Source organism: Temnothorax americanus, unplaced genomic scaffold (genome assembly GCF_048541705.1).
Source record: "Temnothorax americanus isolate GAGA-0224 unplaced genomic scaffold, ASM4854170v1 Scaffold3, whole genome shotgun sequence".
NCBI lineage: Eukaryota > Metazoa > Arthropoda > Insecta > Hymenoptera > Formicidae > Temnothorax > Temnothorax americanus.
In genome coordinates this window covers 345,001-367,344 of record NW_027509442.1, presented here as the reverse complement: position 1 = coordinate 367,344, position 22,344 = coordinate 345,001, and the positions used below count along the sequence as shown (strand labels likewise).

Here is a 22,344-nt window from a genome sequence, read left to right as displayed (position 1 = left end):
TGGCCGATGCCATTTTATAAGACCATGTCCTTTAATCATCCGTCGCGCGCGTGATTTAGCGTGTGTTTAAGTACCTGCAGTTAAGTCTCGGGGTTTAAGTTCCACGATTGACACAAACAAGAACACAAAAAACTGCTACTTTAAAAATCCCATATTGTATAAAAACCCTTGTAAATACAAGTATTTATCCGGTCCCTCGCATTGATGCGGCACGTAAAGACAAGCGAGTTTACATTTTCCGTCGTCATTAAATAATCCTAAACCTATACTTATCCTCGTGTAGTACGACCACGACATAGTCAGGTCATAATACAAATTCTGCGATTTTAATAAATAAATATTTGTTACTATTCTCATTAAGGGGATCCTGAAGTCGGTCTGTAATACCGAACTTGTTTTAACTTCAACACAAATTTCGGTATTACTTACAGACTGACTTCAGAGAGAATTCCCTTAAAATATTATAATATTTAATATTTGATGTTTTTCTAAATTTAATAAACGTTTACACATTATTTACATATTATTTTAATACAATACTTTATTTCTGCAGTATATAGAAATCTTGATAAATGTTTCTTATTTTTAAATTCTCCTATTATATATTAATTTCCAAATATTACATTGCATTTGCTACATTAAATATATTCCAAGCTACGATGATCGTTTGCTATTTTTGACAATTTATAAAAATAAAAATCTACGAAAAATGCTGAAAAAACTCAAGAAAAATATATACTTTTCGCAATACTTAACTGATTTAAAAAAAAAATAATTTTAAATTTTCTCTTATATGTATAATGTTAATATTTCTGTTATAAAAAATTCATTTATATATATATAATAAATATATATATATATATTATATAATATATATATATATATATATATATTATTTTTTCAAAACAAAATTTCATTACTTTTTTATAATCATAAAGTGTAATTTTATTCAAGATTATATTGTACGTATAATATATATATTTAGAATTAATTCTCATTATATAAAACATTCCGAAGCGAGTTCTGTATTTTCAAATAAATAATCAATATATCTTGTAATAAGTATATATCATATGTGCACGTACTTCTTTTAAATGCCTCACTCTGTGTAAAACTCTAACTTTAATTTTTCTTGGAAATTATGTGGTCAATTAGCTTGAAATTTTAATATGATATTAGTTTTGCTTTAAACGATACTCTGTGTAATTTATAAACAGGTTGAAGCATTTTGATTTCCTTAAGAAATTGCATGTTGACAAAACAGATTGTATTACATTTGTAAAATATCGGTAACGTAGTACTCTGATTACTGTTCGAGATGAAGTAAGCTCCACTTTCCTTAAATTAAAAACTTATTCGAATATAAATGCGTGCCGAGTTTCAATATTATTGGATCCACATGAATCCTTAACTTTGATATACAAATTAACAAATGCTATGTTCAGTTGATAAAATCAATTGAGCGCACACATGCGAAAACCGATTTGAAAAATCGCGTTTTTTTTTTTTTTAGACCAGCCCCTAAAAACAAGCTTATTAGGCTGAAGATATACAATGAGTCGTAGGAGAGTAATATACAGATTCACAATTATACGAATACTCCGGGCACACTTGTAAATTAGTACCCGCTGGAAAAGTTCGCTACAAATATAGAGCACCTGATGACATCTAGCGGAAAATATTTAGAACACATCGGTATATTTTATATTTCGTAAAATGTTTATCATAATCTTTCTCAAATTAGATTTAAAAATTTGTAAAAAAAATGACGATAATTTTAGACATTCTACTTTTAGATATATAATACTAAATTAATAACGCTCGAATATACATGTATGTACATACTACATACAGCTTAATACTCAATGACTCCAAAATAAAGATTTATCATGTAAAACAAGTAAACAGTTAAATAACTTTGATCATAAAGCTCTGAAAGCGAATAACGCGTAAATACGAAAGTTTTCATTCATAAAATTCCTAATTGAACTTATCAATCGCATAAATTTTAATATTATATAATATTTATATTAAAATTATAAACTATTTAGATAATATAAGAAAAATATTACACAAATGGGAGCTTAAGAAATAATTATAAGTTAACAATTTAATCAGGTCTCTTTCCTCAGAAGCAATACCCTTAGAGTTTACGAGATGTTTCCATAAGGTAAACAGGAAATGAAACAACGGCGTATATTGCGAGTTTATTAATTATTATTATACTTAATATTTATAACATATATATTTATATATATATATATATGTATATGTGTATGTGTGTGTACATATATGTATATGTACACGCATGTCCGTCACGTATATACTTTCACATACACGCACAACAAAAAAACCCATAGCGTACGCACACACGCACTCACGCATTTGCGCACACATGCACGCACGCGCGCACACGCTCTCGCAAAAACCCATGCGAAAACTCGGGACATACGTGCGCATATACAAGACACCCTGTACGTTACGATACAACCGCAATATGTTTAAATAAGATACATGCAAAGAACGTATATATATTTTTTTTTAGCTCTAACGATTTAAGCCGCACTATTGATAAGGATCGATTCATTATACATAGGCATCTTTATCGTATCCTCTTTTTTCCTCTCTTTTGTTCTTTTTTTTTCTTCTTAAATATTCCTCTTATTCTAGATCATCTTTCTTTGTACCGTCCCCCGGCACGAACGCCGGTTGTACCGTTTTCACAGAATATCCTGCAGCACGAATATGCATATATGTATACGCGTAATGCGACCGTATGTTTTACGTGTACGTGTGTATATGTATATGTGTGTACGAAGCCGAATTAGCTCTCTTTCGAGGTCCCTTTCGGCCCTCATAATTTATATGAAAAGCGTTATAACACGTGTATACTGCCATTGTGTGTGTGTGTGTGTTGTTTGTTTGTTTGTTTGTTTGTGTGTGCGTGTGTGTGTGTGTACGGAACATCTATTTTGTCTGCAATATGAATTCTATGAGAGATGTCGATCTAACATTGGCGGGTAACATTCCTTCGCGAGGAGACAGTCGGATTAAAATTCGGCCCAGAGGAGACGCGAGAGCGCAATACGAATGTATCTCCGTTTGAGTGTTCGGTTTCGCTCTGCGGAATTTCATCCAGTTCGCAGTAATCGTTTACGAAGACCAGGCTCGTCGCGTTCCTCTTTCAGTACTTATGTTTCTGGTAGTGTACTGTTACACACCACCGTATTCTATACGATATTCCTAAAGCTTACGATACCTCAATTTCGTTTTAATTTAATTCCAATTAGCGCTGATATATCAACGGGTTAGTCGCAACGTCTAAAAGCAGGGGCGTTTCGTTGGAGAGTCGTGAGAATTTTTGTCCGCTTCGAGGAAGACCGACGAATCGGTACGCATTCCTGGCGCAAGATTAGACTTAAAACGATCTTTTCGAGTTAAAAATTGCAAATCCATGATTTCACGTTTTCTCTTACGTCTAAAGATATTTCGCAGATTCCGTTTACTTAAGGTCTCATTGAATGTCCAAAGATTTCGGAAAAAGATAAAATATTTAAAACAGAAGCCGATATCTTATGTCACGCAATGTCGCGCAAGTATATACACATATATGTATATTACTTTTATAAAAATTAAAAACAATGCACAAATATACTCAAACTCCGACAATTTGGCTGTTATAAAACGTTAGGGTAAGTAAGCGAACATGTAGGTAGAGTAACATGCTATTCTCTGTACAAAACAATGATTTGCAGATTTTCCAGAAGAATCAAATTCAGTAGAATTTACATTGCGCAAATAAAAGGTACGTCGTTAAAATTTATACGCGTACTGAAAAGTAATAGAATTTATGTTATTTACGCGAGCGCGGCTTCACCAAAACAATCGATATAAATAAATTTCATCGTCACATATATATTAGGAGATAATTATAAATATACAAGTTAAATTCGGGTGTGTATATGTATATGTATGTATACATATATGTATGTATGTATACATGCATAAACATGTATGTAGATACGTACATATATATGCATATATACACACAGATATCATAGCTCGCAAAAAGAATTGACTTATATATATTTGGCTTGTCAGCATCTGGAAATATAATACAAAACAAAATAAATTTTGATAGAGATAACACGCAAGTCCACTAACAAAATTAAAATTTAAAAGGTTTATACATTTTTACAACCAATTCCCTCTCATTTAACTAGATGATATATCTAATATCAAGAAATTCCTTCGACTGACCAATTATACAAATATAGTATTTAACTAAAATAAAAGATAACATTTTCATATTTTGTTCCTTTCTGTTAAAACTTATCGACCGTTTAATATTAGAAATAGCATAATATATGTAGACAGATTTGAGGACTCTCTTCGGAATCAGCGACAAAAAGTATATTTCGCCTATGTAAAAAAATTTCACATCGTTCCGATAAAATACGATATTAATGCAGTACAACCAGAACTATAGGTACCAACGATGCTTATTTTTCAAACGATTTAAAATAAGCTGCCAATCCATACACTAGAAAGATCGGCGGCGAGCGGTATAATGCCATTAGGCTGGAGAGAAAAAGAAATGAATTATATATATACAGTTCCTATACCCGGCGCCTTCGTTCGTTAGACCAGCCGAGCCAATGTCAGAACGATCGATTATACCCTGCCTACTCGTTGCTATCGTGGGGAACACAAGAGGCGTCAACCAAGCCATCCCGTCACGCACGGCTTTGTGTGCGACACGGGGACGGCAAAATATGCGCATTCAGGATAGCACATATTTTAGGTCTGCTTGAGTTTCGCAAAGTCGATCTCGGCGTACGTGAAATTCTCCTGCGTGGACGCCGGCGATACAGGCGCTGGATTATCGATCTCCGGTAGATCGAGACTAGCGTAATGCAGTATTGTCGCGCCCGGTTGGAGCTTCTCGTAACCCTCGCTGTCCAACGGACTTGGCGTAGGTGTGGGTGTAGATGTGGGCGTAGGCGTGGGAGTCTCGTCGATGAACTTTGGCGAGGAGGGCTTCGGTTGTTGCACGGTCGACGGCTTGAAACCCGTCAAAGTAGGACTGGTGTTCGGCGAGGCCGTGACGAGACGTGGTTTCGACACCGTTAGATCCAAAAGTTTTTTCGTTATTACGTTAATGGGCTTACCATGTTCTTGCGATGACGAAGACTTGAATATAACCCGAACATTCTTCTCTACAGGACTAGGTGGTTTCTCGTTATTCGCCTTCGACGAGGACATCGTCTCCGTCAATGGGGTAGAACATGACGTGCAAAGCCTCTTCGCGGGTTCCATCACCGCGTATTCATTGTTCTTATTTTGGTTGGAAATGTCTGTCGTGGAGAACTCATCGTTTTTCTTTGTGAAAGGCTTCACGGGTGACTGAGGACTGTTCAGGGAAAAGGGAAAGATCGTGGCCGAGGAACCCGTTGGCGTTGCTCGCGGCGGAGAGGCGGGCGTGCTCGCCAGACTCTCGGATGTCGGACTTCCGTTCAAAGGTAGAAAGTTTGGAGTTTTAGACGGCTTGCTGCCCGCCTGAATCGCAATTGGTTGCGATCGCGATTTTTCCTTGCGACTACCCGTCCGTGTTTTACGATTGTTTCGATTGTTTCCCATGCTCATGTTTATGTAGTCTTGCTCCAAACTCGGCCGCGCTTTAAAAGACATCTCGACATACCCCTCCGGAGGACGCCTCGGTTGTGGAAGATCTACCGGTGCCGTTCTTGTGCTACCTGAATATTCATAGTAATATTTCCACAGTATTATTTTTATTATATCATAATATTATACAAGGGATTTTTCTGTAATAAATGTTTACGGAGTAATACCTGGTGGCCCATTTGTTTGATAGGTATCCTCTTGAATAGGTGATGACACTTGTTTCGGACTTGCTTCCGAATGCGTCCAATCCTCTATTGTACCGTCCATCTTCATGTAGGGTCCTTCCGCTTCTTCTACCGGCTTTAAAGTTGTAATTACAGGTTTATGGGCGAAAGTTAACGATGATATATGCATGTGGCTATGATTGTGGTTGGCAGTGATTGTATTATTATTGTTATTGCGATTGATCTGTAATAAAAAAAAATTACATTGTCTTAACGGCTCTGCGGCAATTTTTATCAGCAAATCGAACATTGATATATCGATAATACCTTATTTATGCCACTCATATCGACGTATGGGGCAGTGGTCGGTATGGGAGCTTGTCCGGGCGACATGTCGACGTAGGAACTAGTGTCGGTGGCAGTAGAATAAGTAGAGTACGGTTGCGGTTGCGACTGAGGCTGGGAACCGGATGACGGAGGCGAGGAGAGAGCGGTCGGAATACTGGGCCTCGTGAAATCCAATTCCATGAGATCCTCCATGCGATCGGACGCTCCGGAGCAACCCGAGTTGTGTCCCCAAGAGCTCGACAACAACGGCGCGGAACTCGACTTCGAATTCGAGGTGTCCGAAGAAGGTAACGGCGCGGTAATTATATTGGCTAGCCTTCCGATCTCGGGCCTCTTAGACCGACTACCTACGGAAAATGCTCGTACTCTATTGGCATCTTGCGGAGTGATGTCCAACCTGTGCAAAGAATACCATAGCAAAATTATAGATCTTGTTCATATCATTATGTCGGTGGTATGTTTAGATGACGTTTAAACCTCATTTAAGACGGTCTCTCAAATCACGCATGCGCAAACCGTCACAGAATTTTACCAAATTTAATATTTTATCCGATCAATAATGTACGTAGTACACATTACGTTAATATACAATATACTTAGCTAAACCTTAACCCGCAAAGTTCATACCTATTTTTACGATGCCTATTGGCTTGTTCCGGCCTGGATCCAACGGAGTAAGCTCTGGTCGGTCTGGCTTGCAGATCTTCCCCAGGTGTCAAGAAGCTGGTTACTTTATCCAAGTGATACTCGGAAAACCGCAGATCCGTACTAGGCGTACCAGATGTGACAGAACAGCTACTGCCGTCGTTCTGCGACATATCGTCCGGAAAGTGACCGTTGTGACTATTTACAGGATCCATATCGACGTAACCGTCATCTCCAACCGGTGCCATCGGTACGTAACCATCCACGGTGCTTTCTTCTACAAGGGATGATCCGCGGGAATGCGAGTGGGCCGTCGTTGCAGGACTCATGGGCATGTACACACCACCGCGGCCCGGGCTCGAACCACAAGGACTGTACATTTCACTCTGGTAGGAACTCTACAACCGATTAATTACTTATCCGTTAATTAACATATAAAACAGCTTGATATTACTTTATTTGAACTAGATATCACTTTATTGAGATGAAATGTAGACCATAAAAGCCAGTAAAAATAAAAATTTCATTTTATGGTTATAAAAAGACTGCTATAAAAAGAATTTTATTGAATACTAGATGTCTTTATAAATTTTCCTACTGTATAGATCTGAAGATAGTTTACAATATTTATTCTTATACTGTTTTATAAAAACTTTTTAATTAAATTTAGAAGCGATATTACAAGTGCACTCACCTGAGAGGGCGAATGAGATTTGAAGTTTGACGAGTATTTCAGATGTGGATGTGATGTCGACCACAGGGCATAGTCGTCACCTTTCTTGTCTAAAATTATGGGCTCGTCGGGTGTCAAGGAATGCCCGTACCTCGAGATAGTGCTTTCTTCCATAATATTTTCACCACAATCATCCATCGAGGGTGACGATCCGGCCGAATCCGACGAGCAGACATCGGAAGACGGACTAATAGGCATCGACGTGACTGGTGGAGAATACGAGAGACCTCGTCCACACATGGAATGCGGTCGCGGTACGTGCGACATGATATGGGCTCCTCTAGGATGGCTTAACACGATCGTGGCCGGCTGCCCCTCGCTGGTGGTACGAGCCCTCGACGGCAAACTGTCACATCGATCGCGCCCAGTGGCACCTGTAAAGATACTTGTCAGAAATCTCCTCGTGATGCTTACACGCATGGTAGAAAGAAGCCAGTCCTATTGTCCCAGCATAGCAACAGCGGTTAGTTTTATGTTCGCATATACATATATGTACATAACATATTGTTTATTGTTAAATATATATTTTTTTCTTAAGTTAAGCAATCAACAATAATCATGGTCAATATTTCGTCAAATATTTCGCGCATTTGCAGAATTCGGGTTATGTAGAAATTAAATAAAGCAAAATGAGGATTTCAATAACCGATAGTTTGCAGAGATTATTATCCAAGTATCAACACTATGGGGCATCCAGGAGAAATGTACAAAACATATCCATTCCTTATATTCAGTAATGAATAAATAGAAGATACAAACTATAGCATTTGTTTAATATATCGTGCACTTAACAGCATGCTAACGAAATTTTACAATTGTAATTATGACCTCTTATTAGATAAACATAACATTGAGCTTTATACAGTTTGGAAGGACCGAATGCGTAACAGAAAAGAGCATAACAAGCGTATGGCAGAAACACTAAAGGATAAAACAGAGATTCGGATCGATTAAACAAATATGACGGAACGAAATACATACACCGTAAAACGGATCTTTTAGATGGTTGCATTTGATTGATAATAACGGCAGCTAAGGGCAGCGACAAGGTTCTCTGATGGGATATTGTCGCGGTTGTGGTTGTAGTGATCGTCGCGGTGACGGTCGCAGTAATGGTGGTGGTGATGGTAGTGGTGGTTGCAGTGATGGTGGTGGTAGTGACAGTAGTGGTGGTCATAGTTGCATTTGTTGCTGTTGTGACATGAGCGGATTGGGAATTATTGACGGAATGAGGATGACTCGCTACCGAATGACGACGTCTAGCGGTACCGGCACTGTTGGCATTAGTCGTGGCAATCCCAGTAGTCCAAGCCCCGGTACCAGCAACTGCTGCAAACCACACACCTCTCACTATCGCACAACTCTGTCTTTGTCTTACGTGCATCTTGTGCCGGCAGAATACGACAGATACCGCACGGATAATGTACCAATCGTGCTGTTAAAAACATATGACCGCAGAGAATCTATCTCTTATGTCTCCCGACGCGATGTGTTATTGACAAGTCTGACACACGAAACCTATTTTAAAAGTCGTTCCCAACCAACAACTGTTCTCTCAAGTTTGAATTCCCTTATAACGATAACCTTTATATAATAAGAGAATTGCGATAAAACACATGTATCCATAACATCAAAAGGACAATAAAGCGGTACCAATTCAATCTCTTATCTTTCGTCATTTTGGCAAGATGCATTATATATAATACCTGACATCAGATAATTTACAGATTCCAGATAACTGACTGATTGTATTAATCATGCTATTTACACCATGAAACTAACACTCAGAAAATAATGCATTACTCTGATTGACCTAGACTTTCCTTTTTAATACAATTGATCATTGCATTCGTATAAAAGTTTCAGCTTTAGTTTTTCAATCTGTATATGCTCAAATTTATTTCATACCATAATCGAAATTTATTTTTACATATTTAATGTCAACATAAATTGTAATAATTTCTAAAGTTACTTTTAACACTCAGAAAATATTTCTCACTTCATTAAATATTTCTTAATCTATTCCACAAGATATAATAGTATAGATAAAGTTAGAATGTATATGGGGCATGGCAATTCTCTTTAAATCTATTTTTTTTTTAAATTGCAAGTATAATGCATATTGATTGCACACATGTAAATAGCACAACATTGTTAGATATAGTACATCTAGTGTATAAAATCTAGTGTATGAAAATGCAATGACCAAGTCTTTAGATGAAATTCTATACTCCATGAAATGAAAAACTGAAGAAAATAAATGACATGTTCACACTGCTCTTGTGTGTCCTTTTTTGCCATTCAAAATCCATAGAACGCGAAAAAAGGAAAGCAAATAGCTATTGTGACAGAGAACAGACCCGTGACTGTATTGGTGGAAGAGGTACTCCGAGATTGACTACACTGTGTGAGAACAGTGGGAGTAGCAGTCTGCTCTTGCAATGGTTCCACTTGCTCCTTGTGTGTCGTCTGTTCCTCTGTAAACCCCGTAAACCCACTCGTGTTACTCTAAAGCTGAGCTCTAATATGTATATACGACAATTCACCTGGTTTTCTTTAAGGTTATACAATTTAATGTGCGTGTGCAATTGGCGGTAATTATGTGTAAAGGAACGGTGTATTAGACGAAGTTTCAAGAGTTTGGATTTAAAAGGAATTCTTAATAAGGATTTTAAATACACAAATGACGTATATCCAAGCAAACGCAGTTTCTTCGATGAGTTCTGATTATAGACACATGATAACCGATGTGTCCCAAGTTACATAAGTGAAAAATCACATTTCAATAAGTATAGCACGATACACTGTGAAAAAACTGATAACTCACAATCTTAGTATAAATCACAATGGATAAACGATATGTACAGGAAGCAGATTCGCGAAAATTATAACTTACCCAAAGGCGAAAAGCTATGAAGCTTTTGACCCGTGTGCCTTCGGGTCAAAACGGATATAGGTTTGCTGGCTTCGTTGGCAGAGGAACTACGCGTTCTCTGACGAGGTCCCACCTCGTCTTTGCTACTTTTCGAATTTCTCATTGCAGTCGTTATCACATCGTACATATTGAGTGCGATATTGTTGTCTTCGACTGCCATCCAAAATTCGCCATCCCCAGTTACGGCGGACCGGCCAACTTCTATGTAGAATATATCGTTCGCAAATCCACATCGTCTAATGTAATTTAGCTGCAAGAGAAAAAAATAATTTAAAAATTATATTGATTCTAACATATTAAATGCTGAGCTTTATTGACCTCCAACCGATGACAACAAAAATATGAGAGATACATTTTTAACAATAATGCGCATTATAATTTACGAAGCTTTTACGATAAGCCTTTCAAACAAGCAGTGCTGTCATATGTCGAATCATCACCGTGCGCAATTGTTTTTACGTGCGGCATCGCTCAGTCTAAACAAAATCTTTCATCTACCGTATTATTCGCGTCGAAAACTGATCCGTCTAAATACATCTCGGACCACCTCGAATAAAACAACACACAGCGGACTATTGCGTTCTGTTATTATTAAATAGCAAAACTCGTATAAAAGTATACAAAGCTAGTTTATATTAAAGCAACTATACCATACTCTTTTATAACTATACTTCATGTTAAACTTACAGAAATCTCGATAGAATCGGAGTTATCCTGTGCCCCGATCTTCACTAAACTTAAAGTTTGATCGGTGAGGCATAATCTGTAGGGTCCGTGAATGTTTTTTCGTGCCCCTAGACCTCGTTTTTGCATCGTAACTTGCCATACGTGTTCTGAAACAAAAAATGTAAAACATTAATCTTATATTTGAAACACAGGAACATAATTAGTGGATCTAATATTTAATTAATAAATATATACTTAATTTCAATAGAGAAGTGCATTGAATATATATGTATATATATATGTATATACATATATATTCAAATTGATACACATGGAAAACTTCAAGTATCTACTGCGCTTTTACTTGCTGCAAATTATCATGGTAATAAACATCTATTTATGCAATGCAAATAAATATTTATTAGCATTACTATATGTATACTTTGCATTAAATATGCTTATAATTTAAATACACTAAACATCGTTCAAAAGTATATATAAAATAATAAATACCGATAGATACTTGTATAAAATAAATCAAGTTCGTACATGCCAAGAGAATTGTGCTACGATATCATTCTTATTTTCTTTGTTTCTGCAGGGAACACAAGAGCACAAACAATTGCCAACGTTATTTTTATTCCAAGGCTATATAACTCGCTCGAAATGTGGAAATCACAAAACAGATAGTAGCGAGAGATTTCTTTATTGTACTCTTTGCATCCATCCTTCAGTTTCGCGCGCACCCACACACACACACACACACATTTAAATTTCTCCAAGAATGTGTACAAAATTGTAACGTCAATATACGTGGACAAAAAAACTCTTTTCATCAAACCATTTCAAACTACAAGAAAAATCTCGTGTTTCCGTGTTGATCGAAAAGGAAAAAAAAGGGAGTGGGGGGGAATGAAAAGTAAAGTCCGCGAAGAAACAGTGGATCTTGGAAAAGTCGTCGATTCATTCTATCGGAGAGACGTAAACAAACGCGTACGCGCAACCAAGGTTCCGCTGCAGGTCCCTACGTCGATCGATATACATATAAGTGCGCGATAATCTCGTCAACATAAAAAAAATTAAATTATCATCCGCGGAAAACGAGACGTCTCATATTTTCCAAGACGTAACAGAAATGCAGACGGTATGTCAAGTTATTCGGCGTTGCCATGCAATATTTAAATCAGCGCTCTATATATTTACGAAGAAAATATATTAGATTAATATATTCTGAACAATTTTTAATAGTATATATTTTGCTTTTGTTGTAAATTGTTTCCTCGTTATTCTATGAAAGATACTAATTCAAGTCGTTTGATTGCAAAAGAGTATTTAAATTGGCAGAGTGTTTCATTTTTTTTAAGTTTACAAAGCTCCCTCAGCTCATCTTATTATTAATTGCAAAAAATAAATTAATTTAGAAGATACTTTGAAAGCAAGAAAGGTCATCAATAGTCAAAAAGTAACAAATCATTTGAAATAAACTAAATAAGTTATCGTATATTTCTAAAAATTGTTTTCTGCTATTGTTTACATTTAAATTAACCGTCTAATATTATTAAATGTAAGAAGTAAGAATATTACGTATGTCTTCACGCACTGACTACTATTCGAAATAATTTTTAAATTTTTTTCAAAAAATCAGATTTGATCTCTCAAATTAGAAAATTAGTCGGAAAAATCTGGAAGTTGTGTTCGATTATATCCACCGCTGCGTACATTTCTATGCGAGTCTCGCGACCACAATCCTTCGATTCAAAAGAGAATGGATATTATAAAAAAAAAGACCATTTAGAGAATCCGAAGTCCGAGAATCGCAAGACACGCGTCAACGTATATACCCGGTATTACTGGGATTGAGACACTCTCTTTCGAAGAATTTCGAAATGCATAAGAGTCGCAAATCGCAATTGCTCGTAGAGTCGTAGCATCGATCCACAGTACCGCATGGTCCGGTGATTCACGACTTTTGTGCATTTCAGAATTAATGGGAAAAAAATCTTAATCTCATACAACATACAACGTCGTTAGGCGCCCCTAAAAAAATCACGCCCCCACGTCACGCCTAATTTGTTTAGCGTGTTACACCGCCTCTGGAAATGCATATCAAAGTTTGTAAATCGCTATTCGCGCGCGAATACCTTGGACAAAACGTACGAGCCGAATTCTGAGAAGGTCAACTTATCAATCCCATTCAGTGATCGATATGACGGTGGGTCGCGATTTTTTTTCGTTCACACGACACGTAGAGGGGGGGGGAGCGATCGGTGACGGATATCGGACGAGAAACTTGTACCACAATCGACGCGGCAGAGAAATCTCGTCGATTCTCTCCCACGTTTGTCGTTTTCGGGTGGAAATTCGAAAAGCGCGGCGAACGTCCGGGGGGAGAGCAGAAGGGGGGGGGGAGGGGCAATTTACCGAATGTAGGCCGCGGCTGTTCCCCGTCGGGCACGTCCCCGCTCTGTAGCCTCAGCATCGCCTTCAGCCACTCGTCCAGCTCCTTCTCGTTGTCGAGGATCAGGCAGAAGCACTCGTTCTTGGTGTAGAGCGCGATCACGTGCTTGTGCTTGGTGTCGCCGCGCTTGTTGATGTTGAAGCAGCTGTGCAGGAGGATGCTGCGCTTCGGCGGCTGCCCGTTCTCGAACTTCTTCTTGCTGTCGTAGTACTCGAGGCAGGCGAAACAGCCGGGGCTCTCGCCGCGCAGCACGAAGTACTTCTTCTTCATCGTCTTGAGCTTCTTAAGGTGGCCGCAGCGGATCACGGGCCCGCCCGAGGGCGACGCCGGGCCCCTGCCCGAGGACATCGTCGGGATGACGACCGAGACGAGCGTCGTCGTCGCCGTCGTCGTCGTCGGCTATTCGTAGATCACGAAATCCCTCGAATCCCACGGAGGACGCGCGGACAAGCGTTGGGCCCTTCGCGTTCCCCGTATCATTCACATGGTATCCCCGATGCTGTTATCGTCCCCGCTCGCCTTCCGCTCCCCGCTCCTTTCTCCTCGGGCATGCGAGTCGGCGGTCGGCGGCGCGCGTTTTCACACGATACGCGTCGTCACACGTGCGCCTCGTCCTCAGCGAGAGACCGCGTGACGCACAACGGCACCACGGAAGTTCATTGTGGCCGGGAGCGACGAAGATTACCCACACTTGCGCCAAACGTCCTCTTCTATCTCTCTCTCTCTCTCTCGCTCTCTACAAACAACAATATCTACATATATCGCTCTCTCGCTCCTCCTCCCGATCAACGTCGCCGCTCGATCGCCGCTCGATCGCGCGATCCGCGCACTTTCACGGGCATAAACAACAACGGCCGTCAACGTGTCAGCGAACCACTACCTTCTAGCGCGAGCCGCGAGAACGAAAGCGTCGCGTCTCCGATCCGAGCGATCCGACCAAGTTTCCCCCCTCGTCGCGGACCGACGCGACGTCCGATCGTCGACGCTCGACGCTCTTACCGCGCGCTCAGCACCCGTCGGCCGTCGCACATTGACAATCCACCAATCATGACGGAAACGACACCGGGAGCGGCCGTCGCGGCGCGCGCGTGCCTTCGCACGGCGAGAGCACGTTTCGTGGGACGTAACGAGACGTAAATATACACGGCGAGCCCCGAGGGCGTGCTTGCGTCGCGTCGCTTTCTCTCTCTCTCTCTCTTCCCCTCGCGGCGGCGGCGGCGGCGGTCGCGGACGTCCACCTTCTTGTAGGTTAGGAGCAACGACAACAACAACAATGGCGCGCCATGGCCACCGCGAGACGGAGCGGGCGGAACGGACGGCGGCTACGGGCGACACGAAACGGTCGCGATCTCACAATCACCCTCGCTCTTTTCCGCCCCTCGTGCCGCGCTCGGCTCTTCCTTCCTCGGCGTCGAAACCCAAGTAGGGGAGATTCCGCGATCGCGCCGAACGCCGAACGCCGAACGCCGAACGCCGAACGCGCCCGATGACTCCGAGATGTCGCGACGGCACTCTCTCTCCTCTCTCTCTCTCTTTTTCTATGCGTCTCGGCACGCCTCGAATCCACCTGTCACGCGGTTTCGTCTAATTTCGCCCGCCACCGATCTCGGGCCGCGTCTCGCGTCTCACGGGTCTCGGAACTCGCGGGCGCGCCGAGCAGAGCGGAGCGGAGCCGTGAGCCGTGAGCCGTCGAGCCGTCCCGCGCGCACCGTCCGACGGCTCCAAATGGCTCAGACGTGCGCCACCCGCCACCGCCGCTCGCGCATTCCTCGCGCGCGTCCGCGACGGAACGGGGAAGGGAGACGACGACGGCGACGGAGAACGTCGGCGAGAGACACACGAGCGTACCGTCAGCGCGAACGCCACGAGGTGCGGCCGTTATGAGCGAGCGAGCGAGCCTCCCGCACCTGTTTGTCTCTCCGAATAACACAATTTACTGCGTGGTCCCCGACCGACGGTGACGTGTATACACACGGGGGCGCGCGGGCACTCTCATACGCGCGCACGGAACAAACACAGACGGTCACGCACGCGCGCAGGAACGGATAGACAGACGGACGAGGAGACGAGCGGCCGGACGGACGGACGGTCGGTCGGCCAGCCAGACAGACAGACAGACGGAGAGCGCGATACGCGGGCAATAGCGCGCGTGCCGCGCGGCACGCTGGGCACGCAACGCACACACGATTCACGACGCAGGCAGCGCGAGGGAGAAAGGCGCAAGGGGAGGGAGAGGGACACTCAAGGCGGCGCGTTCTCTCTCTCTCTCTCTCTCTCTCCCTCTCTCGAGCTCGAGCTTCTCTTTCGTGGAAAACGTGTTACGGCGCGGCGAGGAAACGCAACCGACCGACGCGACGTACGTATGTGTATGTATGTATGTACACGTCCGCGCGGACGGACGGGCGGGAACCGCGGAGACGGGAGGCGACTGGCGAACTGGCAACTGGCGACGGGCCTCGCAGGTGGGCGACTGGCCGAAATTTTCACCTTATCGGCAACGGCGGCCGCGGGCCGCGCTCTCTCGATAAATAGGCTACTGCCAAGGGCAACGCGACTTTTTTTCATGCGCAATAGCGGCGGCCGACGTCAAAACAACCGTGGCGACGGCGGCGGCATTCCAGGTCGATGCGGGGGGAAACGCGCCGCGCGGTTCCTTTTCCTCTCTCTCTCTCTCTCTCTCTCTCTCCCCCCTCACCCTTTCTTCCCTCCCGCGTCGCGCGCGCGAACGCGTTCCGTCCCCGTCGCGACTGACTTCCACGCTCTTCGCGCTTTTTCTCCGCAGCTACTCCTCGTGGCTCCTCTTCCGCTCCGCTTCCTCTCCTTCCCTCTACCGCGCGGGAAGAGGAGGAAACGACACCCGGACTCGGGACCCCGGATTTAACGACGCACTATCGGCCGTGCTCGAAAATATATCACGTCCGTCCGCCCCCGGTGGGGTCACGATCCGACGGAGACGACGGAACTCGGGAGCTTCCTTCCTCAAAACCACGTCGAAACCGTCGTCAGGCGTGCGTGCCGCGCGCGCGTGGCAGACCCTCGCCCGTACTCACCAGAGTATTCCGGGATCGCGCGCGACACAATATCAGCGCACACGTATACACCCAGCCCGCGTCTCGTCACTCGCGCGACCGTGATCGCGATCGCGCGCGCGAATCAACCGAGCGACGTTCGCCGTCGCCGTCGTCGTCGTTGACCGTCGATCGTCGATCGTCGTCGTCGGCACGACTCCGCTCCACTCGGCACTACTACTCGCCACTCGCGCGACGGGCCGCGAGTCGCGACGCTAAACTTTCGATTCGGTTTCTTTTTTTTTTTCTTTGCAACGCACGTTGAAATCCGTGGCCCCGTGCGAATCGCCGGGTACGTGGCCACCGGATGTATAATTCCAGCAAAAGGCGATAGGACTCTCTCGCCACGACACACAACACACTCGCGCGCGCGACACCTCCCCTCCTCCTCCTCCTCCTCTCTCTCTTTCTCTCTCTCTCGCTCTATCGTCCTTTGTCTTTCTCTCTCCGTTTCGCGGGCCGCGCGCGGGTTCACGCCTAGCCAACCGAACGGACGATCGTGTCTATCTTGTAAAGGTCATGTGTACGCGGAGCTCCGCAGTTGTAAACAAGATGTACGCAGGCGCCGAGAACGCGCGCGCACGCGCCAGCGCGAATGGCAGCGACGCGACGCTCCGATTATACGCGATACGCGATTGTAAATACGAGCCAGCGCCAGCGCGCGCGCGCGTGTTGTGCCATGTGCATGTATGTACGTGCGCGGTGCGTCGTGTTTGTTACGTACACACGCGCGCGGCGACGGCGTGGCGCAGTGGCGTAACCAGTAACCATCGTGTCAACGGACGGACGGACACGCGGGCGCGGGCGCGGGACGCCGCAATGCGGAAGAACCTTGCGCCGAGCCGATCTCCAGGAGTCGACGCGCGCGCGAGCATCTCCCCCCCGAGGACTCGGCATCGCCGCGAAGATGATCGGACGTATCGTCGAGGCGCGTGGCGCGTCGGTACCGATTACCCAGATCGGAAATTGCGCGCGCGCGACCCGCTAATCACGTGGGATGGGTGGAGTGATTAGCGCGGTCGCGCACCCGCATCATTTAAGACGTGCTTGGATTTTTGCGAGGAACGTGCGCGTCGACCGCTACGGATTGGGCGCAGCCCGATATTCCTCCCCCTCCCCCCCCCCCCGCGGAATTCCATTCAGTGTGTTGCTCTTTCGATCCTTTCCGAGGTGGAACGATCGGATCGTGGATGAATTTGTAAACAAAGGCTGTTATTCGATAATATAAATGCGCAGACATTTTTCATTATATGTATATGTGCGAATTTTTATATGTATTGCATTCGATACGTATTACGTGTCTGACAATATTCAATTCGTTAGTATGTGAAAATTTCATTTTTCGGGGAATTAGTGTTATAGTTGAGAGACAACGGTCGTAACGTTTGCAAAATTAAAGTAGCATAGTTCAAGTTTGTAGATTCGTTCCTCCGCTCAATCTCGGGAAGAAGAGAGAGAGAATCCAATTGTACTTCAGCCGATTTCAATTAACGTGCGTGTGTGAGACGATCAATGAGTAAACGTGCGAAAAGCCAATCTCGCAAAGATTATCATTGTAAACCCTTCAAACGAGCGATGTGATGCGAGAAAGCTTGAAGTGGGTGAAAGTCTTCCCTCGGTGGAATGTAGGAAATTTTATTTGGTTCATTTTCGTTCAAATCTTTTCGGGCCAAGGTTTGCTAGAGTTTTTAAAAACGTGTCGGAATCGATTAATTACGAACTTATATTTTATATGCAAGTTAAACATCAACGTAATCACACGCGTCATATTTTTTTTCAAGTTCGTTGTACTTATCGTAATAATAAAATTAATTAAAATTAAATATTTTCTTTCCATCGTGTCAAACTGTGAAAAATTATATTCATTCATTCATTCTGTCATTTTCAATGGAACACGTTTGGCCGTAACTATGACTAAATGTGTACGTGTTGCAATAAAAAATAATTTTCCTCTAGTTTTTGTATTGTTTGACTTGGAGCTTAAATTCTGTGCGTTACTCACACGAGGTGTAAAATATGCCCCAACCTTTAGAAATTTACTATGCACAAATTGGTTTATACGATTAAAGAACAACTTTTGCACTTATTTCTATCTAAAAGCTATAGATTATCAACCTTTATTCAATTGTAAATCATCAAAGAGAACAATAAAAATTTAGACATAATGTTGCAGTGTAAAAACACCTCACGTGGAATATAATTTAATGGGAAGTACACCCTACAAAGTAAAAAAAAAAAAAAAAAAAAAATGTAGTTAAACAAGGAAATTGTTCGTTTAAGAAACTAGCAACGGTAGATAAAACAAAGTTGAGAATGATGATTGAAAAATTCATGCTGAAGCAAATATAAAACGTTGTTTAGAAAATGTACCAAAGCCAATAAAATAGGCTAATAAAGGAATAGTATATAGATCAGTTATTTCGAAAATATGAACACCAGTTTTTTCTTTAGAAGAGATATATAACATTTGTTAATATTATTACATCGTAACTGTTGACCGCAGACAAAAGTTTCGTAGAAAAATTTTGTAAAGTATTCTACAAAATATTATTTTTACTAAAAAGTATATAAGGCATATTTATAGGACATAATTACACTCGCATTATCTTCTTAGCCGATAATTTTTTGTATGTGCGTGTATTTATATATAGTCTAGCGCCCTACATACAAATATCTAAAAAAAAAATAATAATAATAATAATAATACATTATAATTATAATTGAATTATTACTGAATATGATTTAAATAAAATGTAATACTGAATAATAGATACTGGTCATTTTCATGTTGTAAAAAATATTTTTGCACCTGTTAAGTGTAATAATGCACATGATTCCTAAAATATATAATAGCTTGTTAGATCTTTCTTTTATCGGAATATGTTCAACTGTGCAAACATAAATTTTGAAAATTATATTAAAGACACGCAACATTTATCTAGATTATAAAATAACTTTTAATAATAGTAATAATTTACTATTGTCATGAAATCATACATGTTTTATTTTATTGCCTGAAGATAAATAAAAAAAGAAAACAAAATAAATACGGAAAATATAATACTAAAATAGTAAAACAATCGCTCTTTTGCGCAGGCTATTCTTTTTGACAATTTATGTTTTGTAATACTAATGAATAATTTTGAGAGATTTTGCTAAAACCATTTTGATAATACAAAAATTAAGGTGAAGTCTTTCCAACTCTTCTTAATGCTACATAAATTATAATTAATACAAAAGTAAAAATAATCTCAAATACACATGAAACACAATTGTTAGTCTTTTTGCAACAAAAGAGATCTTAGCTGTATATACAGTTAACAAGATGCTTCTGTTTGAGAATAGCAAACTTGCATTGATATTTAACCCGAGTGCTACAGCAACTGTTACTTTCTAGGTTAATATAAACGCAAGTGTCAACTACGTAACATAAATTAAGTATGGAAGAGCCGAAGAGACATATTCCAAGTGCTTTATCACATAGTATACTTGGTATTGGTCTCTCATATATATTTTTCTTTCTCTATTGGACTACTTTAACTCACACGTATATATACATATACGTACAGTAAGTACAAGTACACAGTTTCACAAGATTGGCATTCGTCATCGAGCGATTTACTTCGACTTCTGCAGAAGCACAATCGAATCGTATAATCATTCTTGTGATATTCAGTGATTTTTCCGAAATGTTCGATTTGATTTATCTAACGGTAAAGATATTTGTTCATTTAAGAAAAAAAGAAAAGAAGAAGACAAATTGTGAGACAAAATAACATTAAAAATAATGGTGAAGAAGTTACAAATAAAATAAAATATCTGAAAAGGCTTGGTGTGGTTCAGCTAGAAGATTTTGACCAACCAGGTACACAAGTTTGTGTGCATATTGACAAGGAGCGGGTACACGAATCGTACCGGGCCAATTGTAATATAAGTGGCAAAGTTTATACGTCAGTCGTTGCATGTGGTCCGTTTCAATGTTGGACGAATCATGAATAACGATGTAATGAGTGGGAGTTACCGTACCCTGTCGAACATTTTGTGGCACGAGGAAGAAGTCGTAATAATTTCGCCTCGTTATGCAAGAATCAACAACGGTTCCTGGTGCAGGATTGTCTAAACCTCCCCCTCTCTGCGAATTAAAAGCATTTTCAATTGTCAATTAAAATTATATCGTTAAACGCAATATATCTGCTAATCTTATCATATTAATTCTAGCGCAATACTTACTACTTTCTGTCTGACGAATAGCCGCGTATTGATACGTTTTTGAACGATGATTACACTGAGTTGTGGCTTGTAATTTGGCGCAATGCGATTAAATGTTGCCAATAGTTGCTTTACTTCATAGTTTTCGACATAGTCCAGATCTCCATCACCAACTCCGTCACGATATATAATTATACGCTCTGGATTACATCCATTATACTGACAACATAACATTATTATCATGAATCAATGAAAAGAAGTTCTTTGAAAGCTGCATAAATGCATTAATTACCTTGTGATATGCATTAATGGCTGAAGTAAGGCAAACTTGTAACATATCCACCAATTCTTGCTTAGAGGCCTGCATACAAATTCTACTATGCCATTTGGTCAATTGACCATCTAAAGAGGCGATAAATCCTGCTACGCTTTTTTTTGCACTTCCTCCTGTACCGGCGTGATAAACGTCTATACCACAAACCATGCTGTTTTTCTGTTATGCATGCAATAATAGAATTTGTTGAACGAAGAAAATAAATATATAAATAAAAGTATATGATAAAGTATACATTTTCTATTTACCAACGGCACAGCTACGGTCCAAAGTGCTCCTCCTAGTTTACAATTGATTTGAAGTGCTATCTTTTCTGTGACACTTTTCAATTTAGGAGGCTTAGAAATCGTTTTCGCGATGATGACTTGTGATGGTACAGCTTTTTGTACACAGCACAGTCTGTATAAATGTAATAGAATAGTAAAAAAAAAAACATACTTTTCCAGATTTAATTTTCAGTTATTGTTATATGAACGATTAAATTTCCAAAACGTATAATGCTTGATATGTCCAAGACACACTCGATGCTTATTGATTGATATACTTGTACAATATATTGTTATACAGTATATTCATGTGCAAAGACAAATAAGATCATTAAATGACAAAAAGTAAAGGAAAAAAATTGTCTCACTTTTTTACTGCAGAATAGCGATCAGTGCGATTGGTCGGAAATACGACGACTACTAATTCGATATCATTGCTGATGCTATTTTGAATTTCTCGTAGATAAGTCTCGGTTCTGTCATCCTTTAGAGGGACCTTTCGTGGCTCTTGAATTTGCATTTTGATCGATCTTGAAACTTGTTGCAGAAGATTTAAGAAATCTTTTACACTAGTTTCATCCCTTATACAGTATACAATATGCCATCTGGTCAAATTAGGCTAAAACGCAAAAGAGACATGTAATGTAACAAATATTTGTACAAGATCATTCACCACGTATTAGTTTGTCAATTCTCAGATAATTGTTATTCAATATACTTACAGTGCGTAACATGGGATTTTTTACTGCAAAACCGCTCCAGTCTGCAGGTCTGTCAAGCGACGTATATGTCTTGCAATTCCCGAAACGTATATGTTCAGGATCGAGACATCT

General features: G+C 41.1%; 2 protein-coding genes across 6 annotated transcripts in view; both read right to left on the bottom strand.

Moving 5' to 3' along the window:
• Positions 1-2,195: 2,195 nt before the first annotated feature.
• Positions 2,196-17,210, bottom strand: Chico (insulin receptor substrate 1 chico). Of its 5 annotated transcripts, XM_077411278.1 has the most exons (11): positions 16,685-17,210; positions 13,598-14,368; positions 11,198-11,343; positions 10,472-10,760; positions 9,936-10,052; positions 8,557-8,904; positions 7,537-7,949; positions 6,825-7,240; positions 6,177-6,594; positions 5,853-6,093; positions 2,196-5,756 (listed from the first exon to the last, which is right to left on the bottom strand). In XM_077411278.1, the coding sequence occupies exons 2-11, from the start codon at positions 13,980-13,982 to the stop codon at positions 4,801-4,803; spliced, it is 3,729 nt and encodes a 1,242-aa protein (XP_077267404.1). In that variant the 5' UTR covers positions 13,983-14,368; positions 16,685-17,210; the 3' UTR covers positions 2,196-4,800. The 5 variants fall into 5 exon arrangements, with proteins under 5 accessions (XP_077267404.1, XP_077267403.1, XP_077267405.1 ...); XM_077411277.1 differs by lacking the exon at positions 16,685-17,210 and having other exon boundaries at positions 13,598-16,311; XM_077411279.1 differs by lacking the exon at positions 16,685-17,210 and having other exon boundaries at positions 8,557-8,901; positions 13,598-16,311.
• A 2,056-nt stretch (positions 17,211-19,266) lies between these two features.
• The window catches only part of Ago3 (Argonaute 3), a 10,253-nt gene continuing 7,175 nt past the window's right edge, over positions 19,267-22,344 (bottom strand). The window contains exons 7-12 of the mRNA XM_077411282.1: positions 22,234-22,344; positions 21,880-22,130; positions 21,494-21,644; positions 21,204-21,404; positions 20,933-21,130; positions 19,267-20,834 (exon numbers count right to left, since the gene is read on the bottom strand). The exon at positions 22,234-22,344 is cut by the window's right edge and continues 240 nt beyond it. Coding sequence (XP_077267408.1) covers positions 20,502-20,834; positions 20,933-21,130; positions 21,204-21,404; positions 21,494-21,644; positions 21,880-22,130; positions 22,234-22,344 — 1,245 coding nt within the window. The 3' untranslated portion in view covers positions 19,267-20,501. The remainder of the gene's footprint in view (positions 20,835-20,932; positions 21,131-21,203; positions 21,405-21,493; positions 21,645-21,879; positions 22,131-22,233) is intronic.